Source organism: Heterocephalus glaber, unplaced genomic scaffold (assembly GCF_053883595.1).
Source record: "Heterocephalus glaber isolate CG9 unplaced genomic scaffold, H.glaber_assembly_v1.0 deba00001757, whole genome shotgun sequence".
Lineage (NCBI taxonomy): Eukaryota > Metazoa > Chordata > Mammalia > Rodentia > Bathyergidae > Heterocephalus > Heterocephalus glaber.
In genome coordinates, this window is record NW_028258454.1 from 3,098,868 (window position 1) to 3,114,587 (window position 15,720).

General features: G+C 42.9%; 1 protein-coding gene and 1 pseudogene across 10 annotated transcripts in view; both read right to left on the reverse strand.

Moving 5' to 3' along the window:
• Pde8b (phosphodiesterase 8B) overlaps positions 1–15,720 on the reverse strand; it is a 241,082-nt gene that overhangs the window by 26,731 nt on the left and 198,631 nt on the right. For all 9 annotated transcript variants that reach the window (XM_021248570.2, XM_004870183.3, XM_087201163.1 and 6 more), the window contains one exon: positions 2,499–2,541. In XM_021248570.2, coding sequence (XP_021104229.1) covers positions 2,499–2,541 — 43 coding nt within the window. The remainder of the gene's footprint in view (positions 1–2,498; positions 2,542–15,720) is intronic.
• The window catches only part of LOC147821236 (protein Spindly pseudogene), a 45,983-nt pseudogene that overhangs the window by 1,281 nt on the left and 28,982 nt on the right, over positions 1–15,720 (reverse strand). The window lies entirely within an intron of this gene.

The following is a 15,720-nucleotide window of genomic DNA, read 5'->3' on the forward strand; positions in this document are numbered from 1 at the left end:
TCACTATTTGCCATTTCCACTTCATGGTATGTCTTAGACACTTTCCTCACTTTTTAAAACCCTGTTAGTATCTTAAGAAATCTGATTCAACAACAACAACAACAAAAAATGGTTAGGTCACTAACTAAACCTGAATTATATTTATACAGCAGGAAGTAAAGGAAGAACTATAATAAAATTAATCTGATCACCATAGCCACATAGCCTTGTCTTAATATCAAACTATTTACTATTCCTTTGCCCAATATTCATCTTCCAGATGCTGCCTTAATTTTCCTATCCCTGGATACAAGTTTCCATATTTCTTTATAAAGACCTCTAGAGAGAGCAGTAATTGAAGGGCTATTATCAGGCTCATATGGTAGCTTTCAAAGCCTGAAAAATTGATTTGGTTCTCATAAGACACTTGTTTTTAGCCTATGCAGGGACTTAATAATCATATATATTCCTAACATTTATCTGTTTATCAAATCACAAATTAGATTTAACTTTAGACTCAAATGTTTAAAAATCAAAAATTCTCCAAAATATAGGTCCTAAATAAAACAGAGTAGGAAACTTAGTTTCAAGGTTGTGATCCAGGCTGCTTGATTGAACTCTAAATAATTCACTGGAATTTATTCAAAGACAGATAATACTTATTCTTCTTGATTTTATCTCAGAATTAGGAGAACCTAAAGCAATTGAAATGACTGAAAGTTTGGAGAAATTATTCTTCAATAAAGACTAAAGCAAGGACATTTAAATCAAAGAATTCATTACTCATCCTTAACAGATGCCTGTAGAATGAATTAAAAATTTTAAATCAGAAAAAGAAGGATAAAGGAGATTTAAATAGCTGTACTCAGTGTCAAAAAAGGGATAATGTGTCACCAATAAAAAGTACAGCTACCACTTCCTGGGCACCTACTATGTGCTGGCCATTGTGCTGCTGTCTTGTCACTAGTTTAGACTGGGGAGGATCACTTGAGATTTGAGCAATTTGAAGGAGAAGCAGAGCTGTGGAAACCTCTGCCCACACCTTCATCCTCAGTGCTCAGCTCAGCCGCTGCATTCTCAGCAGTCCTCAGCCACTTGGACCCCCGTCCTCACAGCAGTCTGGCTGTACAGACACAGGGGTCTACATAACAGTGGCTGCATGCCAGCTTCGACCTCGAATACATCTGTTATTTACACTGAGGCTGATGAGGTGCACCTGCCCTCAAATCTTGCTGACGTGGACCTAATGTCCACTGGAAATCACCCACTGCCCTGGGGCTGAACCACAGTGAAGCTATTTTGGGCTTTATTTTCCCTATAGCTATGTGCTTTAAATGTAATAATTATCTCATTTAATAATGACAACAGTTCTGAAAGCTACAAAGTGCTGTCTACATTTTAATGATAAGGAATCTACACTTGGAGAGATTATGTAGGTAGCCCAAAGTCAAAGAGCTAAAAAGCGGTGGAACCAATTCTTCCCAAAATGGAAGTGTTAATGCTCAACGCTTTGTACTTATTGAGTATCTGCCATGCACAGGTGATGCTGGGTGCTATGAAGGATATGAAAGGCTCATTACACTTTTTGGTACAAGCTTACAAGTTTGTTAAATAATACCCTCATTCAAAGTTTTTAAGAAACTAAAACATCTGCAGGAGAGTAGATGTGTCATTTGAGGCTGTTCTGACCCAGAACGTTTTCAGAACAAGTGAAGGAAGACACCACACTGGCAAAAGCCAGCTACTGCTAGATATTACCTACACTGTCTTCTTTAGTCATCATTAACAGTGAAATGAGCACTGTTAATTCATTCTATAAATGAAGACAATTAAGGCCAGAAAGAGCGAATGAACTCTTTCTGAGTAGGCTAAATATGGTCATTCTAGAACCAAGGACAGGGACTAAATAATTCTCCCAGGGTTTGACTTCAGGCAGCAACAGTGCACAGAATGGCTGACTGCAATCCTTACAAGAGAATAGTAAATCTCTAGTAGTAGACCGATTTCTTTCCTCTAATGGTCAGATAATTCCTGGGCTTTCCACATGTTGAAGTCATCTTGTCCAACCTTTCATTTTATGGACGAGGAAACCAAGAGTCAGAAAGAATCTTGCCCAAGGTCTGAGATGAGTGGGTGTGAGCTGCACTGGAACTCAGTGTCCTGCCTCCCAGAAAGACTTGATATGACTGAACTACCACCACGTTCTCGCCCATGTTCCAACCAACCAGTATCTCCCCTAGATTTTGGGCCACTGTTTACCTGCTCCACCTGATCTCCAGCCAAGAAAAGAAATGAAGATGGGGGAGGCATTCAATAAATAAGGTTGTCATGGATGTAAGGAATGTTTTCGGGATTCCTGCTTTTTCTCTGGCTCTCCAACCTTCTGATATTAGCACTTGGATTTTGGCAATCTAGGTACTAGGGTGGTAAAAGTCAACTAAACTTCTTCAGAGCCACTGGTAGACTTGAACCCACAACAGCTCCCTCTGTGCATTAGAGTTAAATTGAAGCATTCCCACCTGTCTGAGAAATGTCTCCGGAGTCACGATGAATCTTGTGCATCTAAAGTCATTCAGAGTTGGTGAAAGAAGAGAAAGAGATTTTAAATATGACATTTGCTAAATTTCTCAAACAATTTAGTTTAAAAGCTCTGAGGACTTCAAGAAAGCAAGAAGTTACACAGAAAGCAAAACAGACGAGAGACGAATAGCAAGTGATGGGATGAAAATGCTCTATTACTTTCAGATGCTCCAAGCTGCTGAGCCTAAAAGCAGGAAGTACCCAAGGGACACACTTTCTAAGCAGCACATCTACATCTCCTGCAGAAATGCAGAGAGTCAAAAGCTACAACTCAATTTAAAATTCTATGAGGCTGATCTACAGCATGTTTGTTTTAGACGTTATAAAATTTTGCTGTAATATAAAATAATCTGAATTGAATTTTTTAAACCTTCTTTAAAAATTCTTTAAGTGATCCTCAATTACAGTCAATTTAGAAAATGTTCACAATGAGATCTAAAGACGCTGTTTCGCACCTAGTTCTTTCTCATCAGCAGATTTGTGTGTGTATGTGTGTAAATGACTTTTTGCTAGTGCACAAAATGAAGTCATCAATAAAAAGCAATGTTTTCCTGGGGTTCTGAATTCTTATTTTGTTCTATCACACTTATGATTTCGATGCTTCCTGTCCAATCCACCAGCTTCTTTTGGCCCAGGGCTCAGATCATTAAGCCTCTGTGGCCACTCAGTGAAGGGGTGGGATTCATTTGGAAATTGAGACAGGTAAGTGTGGGGCCATCGGCAAAAGATTGGGATGGCTCAGCCACACTGCTGGGAACGGGCAGAAACCTCACACGCGTCAGACCCAGGCAAGACGTCCCAGCTTGGTGGGACCATTGAAAAAAGCATGGAGAACAGAAGTGCTAAAGTGAGGTTTCTATGAACTCTTCTGCACAGTCCCTTTCACACAATTAAACAAAGTTGCACGACCCGCTGATGTGATGCCTTGGTTAGACTGTCACTAAGGGGTGCTGACTCAGTCGTCCTGTAATTATGGTACTTTTCGCTACAAAGCAACTAAGCTGAGTATGAATTTTTATACTATACACAAGGAATGAAAGTTTTGCTTTGCTCTGTGTTTGCAATCGGATGTGCTTAGCTTTGCTTTCTGAATGAAAATACACCTCTCCTTTAGGAGCAAAGGCCCACAGCTTTCCACATTACACAAGAACAAAAAGCCCTTTTCTTCTTTCGCAGGCCTGTGGGGATAGCTGGCTGAACAAAGCCTCAAGCCGGCTCCACATGCTCCCTGCAGTGGGGGTGTGTGAAGCGAAGTTCGCAGGTGTCAGCCCTTGCTCTGGGTTGGAGAGGTGTCCCAGCCATCTGAGGGACAGAGAGGGAACAGGGAGGAGAGGGGACTACAGGTATCAGTTCCATCTGCTGGGGTGGTTTTTGTCGTTGACTTCTACATGTGATGCTGCATTTGGTACTTTTGAGCTGAACATGCACCCCTACACTGGCTCACAGTCTCTGATGGGCTCTGTGCCCACTGCCCACAGCAGGGTGCAGATACCCTTTGCTTTACTGCCAGCAATTCTTTGGGGCTCCCTCAGCTTCTGCCTGTAGGGTCCTATGCAGTGACTCACTCTGCGAGGCTCCTACCAAAGGCAGTGCCTGTCACACCCCAGCAGCCTTTGTTGTTATTTTTTTGTGTGTATTTTATTTGGTATTGGAGATTGAACCCAAAGCCTATGCCTGGAGTTACATCCTCAAAGTTTTTAAAATTTTAAAATTTTGAGACAAGGTCTTGCTAAGTCACTAAGTTGCCCAGGCTGGACTTGAACTTGTGATCCTCCTGCCTCAGTCTTTCAGAGTGCTGGGATTACAGGCGTGAGCTACCACATCTAGCTCAGCACTGGGTTTTCAACCAAAATCTCTCTGGTTGATGATTTGTGTGTCTCTCCCAAATACCACATTTTTCAACTAAAGATGCACGTGGATGACAAAATTCTCTCAGAAGAATTTCTTCTGGAGCTCTAAACCCACCAGTCATTTATGACCGGGAAGAAATTATTCTATGAAAAGTTTTTTTGTCAAAACACTTAGCAGAACTCACAGGTAACACAATGAGGATGAGTGGTTCTAGAGTTCAGTGTTCTCCACGGCAGGCAATGGGGGGAGGCTCGGGGGCTGGAGAACCCCGGGGCAGGCCCAGGGATGAGTGCCGCACTGTGAAGACAGCCATGTCTTCCATGTTCCCCAAGTGCGTGCCACTGGCAATGTAATCGTTACAAAGCAGCCTTGCAGAGGAGGGAGGAGTGCGGCTGCTTTGGAGGGACAGGGAGGCTACTTAACTTACCTATGTCACCCAGCAGAGGCCAAGATCAACTGCAGTCCCTCTGGCTCTAAAACCATCTGCTCTTTGTCACACTGCTCTCTATAGAGAGGCTCCAGCAGGGTTGTCACGGGCCCTGGCTTATTAGGCTGGGGTCTAAGAAACTAGCTGCTGGATCAGTACAAGGTGTCCATGAATACACTAGAACTTCTCTTGGAATTGTGGGGTTGATTTTTTCTTATCACATGGTTTTGTCACAGGGATGGTAAAGAGAGCAGAATTCACCGTGCTCATAGCAGGTGCCCCTGTAGCGCGATGTTTAATTTTTCCTTTTTAAAAGCTCAGGATGTGTGTGGCAGTGATCAGGCCTGTGACACTGTCCTCAGTGTTGATTCTGTTGTTGTCAGTCTACACAGAGCTCAAAATCGGATTTCTCAGCAAGTCGTTAGCAGCTTACAACTTGGGTTTTTGATGAAAGAAAAAAAAATCATAATTTAAAGCCTTTATTCAAAACACTGTAGGTTGCCACACATTTTTCTATCCTTGTGCTAAACACTTAATTTACAAAACTTGATTATGCTTAACTCTTAAGAAGTGCTACAGACTCTGCATTTGTGTGTATTTATAGCCATATACATGATTTGGGGATCATTCATTTCTTAGAGTATAACCTCTTAAAACTGTATTTTCTCTCCATGCCCACCAGAATGTCTAACACTAAAGAAACTGTGTCAAGCATGAAAGGCACATGGAACTCTCACATGTTGAAGGGAATATAAATGTGTACAACTTCTTTGAAAAAAGGTCTGGTGGTTTCTTAGCAATTTAAATGTACACCTACCTTATGACCCAACAGTTCTGCCCCAAGTGTTTATCCAAGGTTAAAAAAAAAAAAAAGCGTTTGTTCACGGAAAGACTTACAGAAGAATGTTTAAAGTAGCCAAGCTGGGAGCAGCCCAGCCGCCCAACAAACAAAGCTTGGGGGCCTGGGGATGTAGACTGATGCAAAGAAACAGTGGCAATAGAGATTATTAACACAACACAGGTGAATCTCAAAAACACAAAATCAGTGATAGAAGCTGAAGGGCTAGAGACCAGTAGCTAGGGAAAGACGAGGGACCCCTCCCAAGGAGTTTAGATGGGTGGCAGAACAGGCTTAACCACCTGTGAAGAGCTGACAGCCTGCAGTTACACTTCAAAAAGGAAACTTGACCCTAAGGTGTGAAAGCCCCCAATGACCCTTCCCTAGTAACGAACCAAATAAACAATTAACCAATCAAGTAGGGGCGCCCTCAGTCCAGAGACAGGATAGGCCCCCTACTACTATAAAATCAATACCTTGAGCCCCCCTGCAATGGTGGCTCCCTTTCGGGTACCCCTGCCTGTGTCTCTGGGAGAAGGCAGCTGTACTCTTGCATGCTTGCTGAATAAAAGTACAAACTTCACTTTTATGCTTTCGATCTCTATTTGATTCTTCCACAACCTTCTGCGTTGTTGGGAGAGTCAGGCCTGGGATTTTGGGGACTTTCCACCTGTCTCCACCCACAACAAAGTGAAGCCCTAACCAATCCATGGTTAAATAACTCTGTCAGTGAGGATGGGGTTGGGGCAAAACAGGTCGTGAAGGGCTTGAGGGAGCTTCCGGAGGATCACATTTGCTGCCTTGATGGGCTGTGGTACAGAGTGAGATGCACTTGTCAAAACTCAAGGGAAACAGTCTTCAGGACTTGCACATTAGCATGTTTCTCTTCTACTTTAAAACTCCCCAAATATTAAACTCGAGTTAATATGCAAGCTGATAGAGCAAGGGGTGGAATGTATGGATCTTAGCAACTTCTGATAGCTGGAAATCTATCAGAAAAATAGGAGGGATGATATAGACACAGATGGAAACATGGTCAAGTAAAATGCTAACTGCAGAACCAAGGAAGCAGGTACACAGGTATTCATTTAAATCCCTCCAGTGCTCCTCTACATTTACAACTTTTCATAAAAAAGTGTGTGTTCAGCTGAGCATATGGACTGATGGTTACAACTGGAAGTTTGACATGCCATTTCAAGACCTGTGAAATAAACAAGATGAAGGAGGTTGAGACCAGCTGAAGCCCATGAGGTGGAGGTCCTCTCACATCCCTGGATTCCTGACCTCGAGCCTGGGCGTGGGATGCTGCTCCATGGCAGAACAGTGCTAGGAGCCGGCGCGGTGGCTGCCCATCTAGGAAGTGTAATATTCACCTCAGTAACTAGACAGACACTGATTTGTATTAATTTGATTGACTGATTTTATGAATTGTGGAGTTGTCAGTGAACTTAAATGCTTGGTGAAAAACTCTGAGTCATAATGACATGAAAATATCCCTCTTGATGTATTTAAATCAACTTTAAAAAAAATACCATAAGACATTTTGGCATTTAAAATGAGATCAGGATCAGTCCAATAGCAAGCAAGGAAGCAAATAACACTAGACGCCTTCCTCAGTATGCAGCGCAGTCACCTCGGAAAGGTGAATGGCATTTGGCAGCAATACCTCAGGTTTTTTGTCTTTAATGAATGACAATCAGAACCCACACCCACACTCACACCCCCACACACATACACACAAGTCCAGCCTATCATCCTACCCTGTCACACTCCTTTTAAACTCCTGTGGGATGGCTTGCATCTCACACCACTAGAATGCAGGCGATTGTCAACTCTCATCTGAACTTGGGGAAACTCCCACTTCGTTCTGGTCTGAGTCAACTCTAATATGGCACTGTGGCTGTGAGGCCCTGGCCTGGGCTCTTAGCTGCAGGCCATGTTGGCCTCTTTTCCATCCCTTTAATTCTCTTCTGGTCTTTGTTACCTCAGGGCCTTTGCACATGCAACTCTTCTGCTCTAGAAACTTCCCAATCCTCTCTCTTTCCTTCCCCCATTTGTCCTCCAGAAGTGATTTCCACAAGGATGACTTCCCAGGTTTTCCTACCTACGTCAGGCCTTTATGAGGTCAAACTCTTCCATTATGTGCACTCAATGTACTTCCACTGCATTTCAGCTCATAATTTTGTACTTATTTGACTGCCATCTATTCTCCTGCCGAACTGTACATCTCATTTGGACAGAGGCTATGTCTACCCGTTTTACCTTTGTACACTAACACAGTGCCTGGCAACACAGGAGCCAAGAAACAGAAAATGAATCCACAGGAGACACATTAGCCAGGTTCTTTACCTTACAGCTGTGGTGGAGACATTGTTATTATTGACCTGGTCATCCTATTGGTCTTTGATGATACTTATATTGCTAAGCACATTAATTTGTTTAAATATGAAGAAATTTTCATAAAATGAGATTTTTAAAACAGCAATACAGTATTGACCAAAAACACACCCCGATGCCCTGACATTGTCAGATATGACAGGCAGAGTTGTGGCGGGGAGAAATCAAGGCCATGAAAGATCTTCTTGTACCCTGGTCCCCAACTTGGTTCCCTGAAATTCTGATTTTTTGCAATGGTTCTTATTGTATTCAATGGAAGGGTATAAATGGCTGATATTATTAAAACAAAAACCCTTTTCAAATCCAGCCATATGTTTGTAATGCAACAAGAAGGGACTAAAATATATCTTGATCCTGCAGGTATCTTACAGAGTTTATTTGCTAAGCAATTTTTTAAAGACCAAACATATTTGATCTACAACTTCACAACAAAACCAGATGCTTTCATGTGTGAGACCAGATTCCTTTGATGTAGCACAGCTGGAGTGTTGGATGAAGACTGAGTCCTCTGAGATCCCTTCATTTATATGTAATGAAAATGGCAGTGTGCATGCTAGAATCTGGAAAAGCTTTGATCATCTTTCTTCAAGGACAATGCTTTGATGGGCATTGTCTTGAAAAGCAAAAGAATCTGATGCATACATCAAAGACCTTTTCTGTCTGCTGTTTTCAAATTCAGTTGAAGGCACATCTCAAAACTTGCCCCCATGTTCCCAAGCACAGGAAAACACCTCATACAGCATTCTGGATCCCCGTCCTTGACCATCACCTTTGCCTGGCTCCTAAAGCACAGGTAGCCATGGCCCCCTCTTGCTGAGTTTGGAGTCTCCATGTAGTGCTGCCCCAGGAGAAAGGACACACAGGTGCTGGCCTTGGCTCTGTCTCCTCACAACAGTGAACTTTGTGTGTCTGACAGACTCAGCAACACAGCTTCTCTCCACTTTTATCTCATGGTAATTTAAAATGTTATTTATATCAAACCAACATGCACTGGTTTGATATAGATGAAAGGGCATATGAATTTTTAAGATTACACAAGATTAAAAAGAAAAATCCCAAGCTGTTTTCGAAGAATGTTCTCTATATGTTGGAGAAGCATAGGTTTCCTCTACTGTTAGATATCTTTGTGGAAAAGTTTAAGTATCACTTTCTTATGTAACACCATTTTCAAAAACATCTGTGCTGCCCCTTGGTCAAAACACCCCTTACCTCCAGGGCTTGTGCCACTGGCTCCACCTTCAACATGCATTTGCAAGTACCATGATACCATTTTTGCATCCTTATTGAGTGGAAAAACACTTAATACAATATACTACTCAGGCTTAAATGTTTTATCTTTTTTCCCCTTGTCCAATTTCTCTTTTAATGACTTTCAAATACTTACAACATAAGAATCACTTTGCTTCAAAACCTGACAAACACTGTTTTCTAATATGGAAATATATGTGTGGTTCTCAGACTTAAACATGAATCAGAATCACCTGCACATTTGGTAAAACAGATCTCTGTCCTATGCCAGGAGATGCTGAGTCAGTAGAATTGGAAGGTCCCAACATCTGGATCTGTAGGAGTTTCCAGCTTAGGCTGGTGTCTTAGTTACTTTTTTCATTGCTGAGACAAAATACTCAACACCCGAAGTTAAAGGAGGAAAGGTGTATTTGGTTCACAATTTGTAGAGGTTTCAGTTCATAGTTGGCTGGCTCCAAGGCAGGATGGCATGGCAGAGGGGCATCATGGAGGAGAAACAGTACATGGCAGGCAGAAAGCAGCAAGCAACAAGCGACAAGTGATGACACTGGCTCTCTTTCTGTGCCTTACATTTTATCTAGGCTACCCACCATTACAGCAGGTAGCACTCACATCCAGGGTGGAACAGCCTTAATCCTATCCAGATCTATGTCAAACCAATCAGTGGACTAGTTTAGTAACACACACCCTTAATCCCAGCATCACACATTCTAGATTCAGGCACCTCTGAAACCCCCACCTCATGAGGCTTTGGGCAGACATCTAGACCCAAACCATAACACTGGGTATCAGGTTCAGGCAGCATGCACTGAGGCCTGATCTGTGGTCAGTGGGCCACAGCACAGCTGCTACCTAGGAACTTATTGAAACTACTGACTCCAGCTGGGTGTGATAGCACACACACGTAATTCCAGCACTCTGGGAGACTGAGGCAGGAGGATCATGAGTTCGAGCTCAACCCGGGGAACTTAGCAAGATCCTGTCTCAAAATTTTAAAAGGCTGAGATAGGGGGCCGGGGATTTAGCTCAGTGGTTTTGCCACCTGCTGCGCAAGCGCAAGGGCCCGAGTTCAATCCCTGGCACCAAAAAAAAAAAAAAAAAAGCTGAAATACAGTACAGTTCAAAGGCCCTGGGTCCGATCCCGGGTAACAAAATAAACACTACCACACTACTGACTCTCAGCCTCCCTGCAGACTCACATTATGACACTTAATCTCCAGGTGATTCGATTACACATTAGTTTGAGAAGCATATAAAGCGGAAAGATCCCAGGTTTTTGCCAACAGCCCTTTCCAAATCAATCTCAGTTTTCTTACTGGGTAAACGGTGATCATTACTTACTATATTAAGGTTGTTGAGAGAATCAAAACCAACAGGGTAGAGAGAAATATACAGGGGACGGAAATTGACTCTGCGAACAGGCTAGTAGGATTATGGAGGCTTTGAAGTCCTGCAAGCTGGAAAATCAGGGAGCCACTGGTACAAGTCTCAAGGAGGGGCCTGGCCTCCAGTGATGGGATGGTGCCCACTGCCTTGGTGAGGGCAGATCCTTCCTCCTCCATCCACTCAGCTGCCAATCTCTCTGGGAAACACCCTCCCAGACACACCCAGGAAGAATGCTTACTGGCTACTTGGAAGTTCTTTAACACAGGCCAGCAGACACCTAGAATTAATTAACTGTCACATCTACTTTGAGGATCTAAGTCAACAGTGATGGTGAACCTTTTAGGGCTTTCAATGAAAACAAACAGTCCACTGTAGCATGTGTGCCACAGGTTCACCACTACAGATCTAAGAAGATCAGCAAGATAATGTGTGCCACATGCCTGGCCTAGGAGTGTCAAACTGGTCTTCACACTGGAATCCCCTGGAGGACTGGCCAAACCCATGAGGCTGGGCTGCCCTAGAGTTGAGTGGAGACTGAGACTGCATTCCTAACAGGTCCTCGGGAGATCCTCAGCCTGTAGGTCCAGTGACCACACTTTGACACCTACTGGCCTGGTCCATGGGGCCCAAGTGGACACAGGCTGTGTCCACTTTGCTTTCTCTTCTGCTTATTGAGAATCTGGACAAAGTGATGTTTATATTGCTTGTGTTTCAGGAGTGATCTCGGTTTAATCTCCTCTGAAGCTCCAAGCTGAGTGCGTGTGGTGTGTTATGCTTAGCGCCTGACGCATAGCAGAACATTGGTCCCTCGCTTGCAGGCTGTCATTTCTCCAGCCTATGTCCCCACACTGCTCAGTGACAAGAGAGACTTCCAGGTAAAAAGCTCTGGGAAGAAATTCCACTTTGCTTAAACTTTCTTGTTCTTAAAATATTGCCATTGATGGGTGGCATTTTTTGTTGAAGTGTAAGTCACTAAGTCACATGGCTACGAGATTTTGTCAAGAGAAGTAGGGAATTACAAAGACCTAACATTTGCCACTCTTGTTACACTGGCCCTCAACAGAGAATTGGTACACCTCTCAGGATATCAGGACTTCGTATGCACTCTTGATTATCATGACATGGAATTGATGCTCAGGTTATCAGGTCTCCGGGGTTGCTGCAGAGGCCGGAACAACACAAAGGACAAGTTAATAATAATGAGAGGGACAGCAATGTGAAACAGTTTTATCATTCTGGTTTCTGAGGTTCTGAAAATGCTGCTCCTTAGAATCTTACTTTAAATTTTGTGATCAATCATCCCAGGAGTTATCAATAACTGATTCTTCATTGTCTGATTCAACTCAAGAAATATTCACTGGAATGTGAGCCAAAGACGGTTATGTCCCAGTCCCTCCCCTCAGTGTGTTTACCAACTGACAGGGGACAAAATGAGATGCTGCCACAGTGAGTTTGTTCCTTCAGTGTTTGCTGAGGAGATAACGTGTATAGGGGATTTTGGAAAGGTGCAGTCACTCCCTGTCCCAGCTGCTGGTCTGAGGGCTGATGTGAGAAATCCTAGGACACAAGACCACCCTTGTGCCCTGAAAGCGTAACAAAATGGATAAACCAAGTGGCATCTATAATCTTTATTTTTTATTTTTATTATTATTATTTTTTGGTACCGGGGATTGAGCTCAGGACCTTTCGCTTGCGAGGCATGTGCCGGAACCACTGAGCTAAATCCCCAGCCCTCATCTATAATTTTTAAAAAGTGCACACATCTCATGTAGTGTGACCATACTTCGTGACTGTCGACCGGATCGAGCAGCACCCAGCAGATCAGAAGCGCACTTCCAGGTGTGTCTGCGGGTGTCTCCAGAGATGAGCAGCTGGGAGGCCAGCACACTGAGCGGGGAGACCCACCCTGACTGTGAGCGGCACCGTCCTGTAGGCTCACAGCCTGATGCAATGGAAGCGAAGAAGGAAGAAGTCAGCATACACTTTGAAAATCTCTAGCCTCTGTGAGTAGCTGGGTCTTCTGTTATGGTCAACCCTTGTGAACATGAGACTCTAGGTCCTTCAGCCCCTCAGCACAGATGAACACCAGTGACTCTCTAGGGAGCTTTCAGGCCTTTGGTCTGGGACTGGGACTGCACCCTTGACCCCTCTTGTTCTGTGGGCTGAAGCAGCTCCTGGGTCCCTGGGTTCTCGAGCACGTAGTCAGCCATCATGGACTGTCCAGCCTCTGATCCCATAAGCTACCTAATGAAACCTTCTGCATAATTTTACACATATATATTAAATAATTTACATATATATAAAATTAAAAAAATTTATTTCCTATTGATTTTGTTCCTCCAGAGAACTCTAACCAGTACATGTGACATGGGAAGATTTTTCTTTACTTGCTAAATAAACACAGTTAAATAAATGCCACCCAAGCCCAAGGAAGAGCATGGAATGACGTTCCTAGAATGCTGTACTTAACTTTTCCTTGGAGTCAGACACACCAGCTATGTGTCATGGTGACAAGCTAGCTGCAGGAGGACATGACAGGAAGATTTAATTTTCTAGAGTAGCCTGGCTGCTGACAAGAAGTCAGGAGACATTCTCATTTTAAACAGAGATGAACTTTTCTTTCCTCTATTCTGGATTTCACTTTTGAAGACAATGGTCTATTATGCTGAAAAATCCATCTGAAATGCACGTCTGAAAGCAGGAATCTGAATGTTTTTTTGCTAAAGTTCTGGTCCTGTCCAGGTAGCAGTGTAAGGGTCATTTAGACAGGCCTACCCGTCTACTCTGACCCTCCCTACTGGGCTGTGTATGTTGAGCCTTCATCACCAAAGATGCCCAGAGCACACGTCCCAGGCCACTACAGGTGGCTCTGTTTCAGGACAGAAGCAAAGACAGTAAGAACTTAGGCTATTATTCACCACCCTTCAAAACAACTGCCGGTAGAAGTCCCCAGAGACACAGCTGGTCATGGCCCTGGCCATGCCACCTCCCCGTGCTACACACACAGAACTATCCTGCCATGGTCCTCAGTCCTCTGGGGACTGCTCCAGGGACTGAAAATCCACATTAACAATGCGATTTCAGAGCTGGAGAGCCTAGGGCTGAGGCGGATATGTGTGAGACTATTGGCTTTGGCTGTCACCCCCAGGCAGCTACAGCCTCCACTGATTTCACAGAAGTTGGCAGACGAGGTAAAGGGGTTGGGGCATTTGATGGATGGCACAGAACCCAGCCGGAGGGAGGGGAAAGGACAGAAAAATGTGCAGGCTGCCTTCGCACCAATCTTTGGTGCTCAGGAATGGCAAGTATCTGAGAAAATTCTCTTAATTTCTGTAAAGCATATACATGTTAAAAAGAAAAACAATACCATTGTATTGTCAAGTTTGCCATGTATTTAGATATAATAAACATGAAAACTATAGCATAAACGAGAGACAGTAAATGGACCTTATGATCGTGGTGGTTTCCATGTTTCACACAAATGGGCACAAGAGTAGGGTAAGCAGATGGTGCTAGGTTAAATGTGCATGGTAATCCTCAGGGCAAACATTAAGAAATGCAGAGATATAACTAAAAGGTCAATGGATAAATAAAGCACCATTTTAAAAGACTGTTTGTATAATGGAAAAGATGGTTTGTATAAAGACACAAAATAAAAAACAAACGATAAAATGTTAAGCTTGAGTCCAACTATATCAGTAACTATATTAAATGTGAATGAGCCAAAGACTCCAATTAAGAAGCAGAGATGGTTAGAAGTGATTAAAAACCCAAGCCCAGTGGAGCCGCACACACTTGGAATCCCAGCACTCTTGCAGGCTGAGGAAGAAGTAGTGAAAATTGGAGCCTATCCTGGGCAATTGAGTGACTTAGAGAGACCCTGTCTCAAAAAAACAACAGGGCTGGGTATGTAGCTTGGTGCAAAGGCCCAGGGTTCAATCCCCAGCACTGCTAAATAAATAAATAAATAAATAAACAAACCCAATATGCTCTTCTCAAGAAATGCATCTTAAAAAGACACAGAATGAATGTACAGGGATGGGAAAAGGCACGTCATGTAAACTAATACACGTAAGAAGACTGTAGTGGCTATATCAATATCAAAGAAAAGACTATAAGATAGAGTATCACCAGATATTAAAGGGGCACATTTTATAATGATGAGTCAATTAATCATAAAGACATAATAATCACAAATACACACACATTACTTACAAAAGAACTTCAAAACATAGGAAGCAAAAACTAATACAATTAAAGTGAAGATAGACAAGTCCACAATCATCATATGGATCTTAATATTCCTCATTCAGCACTTGTTAGACTAAAAAACATTGATAAAAATATAGACAAGATAAAGCATGTGGGGCCAGGGATTTAGCTCAGTGGTTTCGCCGCCTGCTGCGCAGGTGCAAGGACCCGAGTTCAATCCCCGGTACCAAAAAAAAAAAAAAAAGATAAAGCATGTGATCAATCACTTTGATGTACTTAATATTTACAGAATATTCCACCCAAAGAGAGAAGAATACACACTCTCGAAATGAACTTGGAACATGGACTAGAACAAACCTTGAGCCCATACTATATTTCAATAAATTTAAATGCTTTAAAAATCACATAGGGTGTGTTCTCTCACCACAGGGAATTAAATTAGAAACTGTTAACAGAAAAAATTTCTGTAGACTCTCCAAATACTTAGAAATAACAACAACAACAACAACAACATAACTATATCATAGGCCAAAGAAATCAAAAGGGAAACTGAAAAGTATTTTGAACTGAATGAAAATAAGAATCGTAGACTTTGAGATCAGTGATGGTGAACCTTTTAGAGATGAGTGCCCAAACTGCAACCCAAAACCCACTTATTTATGGCAGAGTGCCAACACTGCAATTAAACCTGAATATCAGCTGCTCAGCTGCTGGGATGTCAAAGAGGGCTTGTGTGCTCGCTGTGGCACACGTTCCACAAGTTGGACACCACTGCCCTAGATGAAAATGCTGTACACACTAC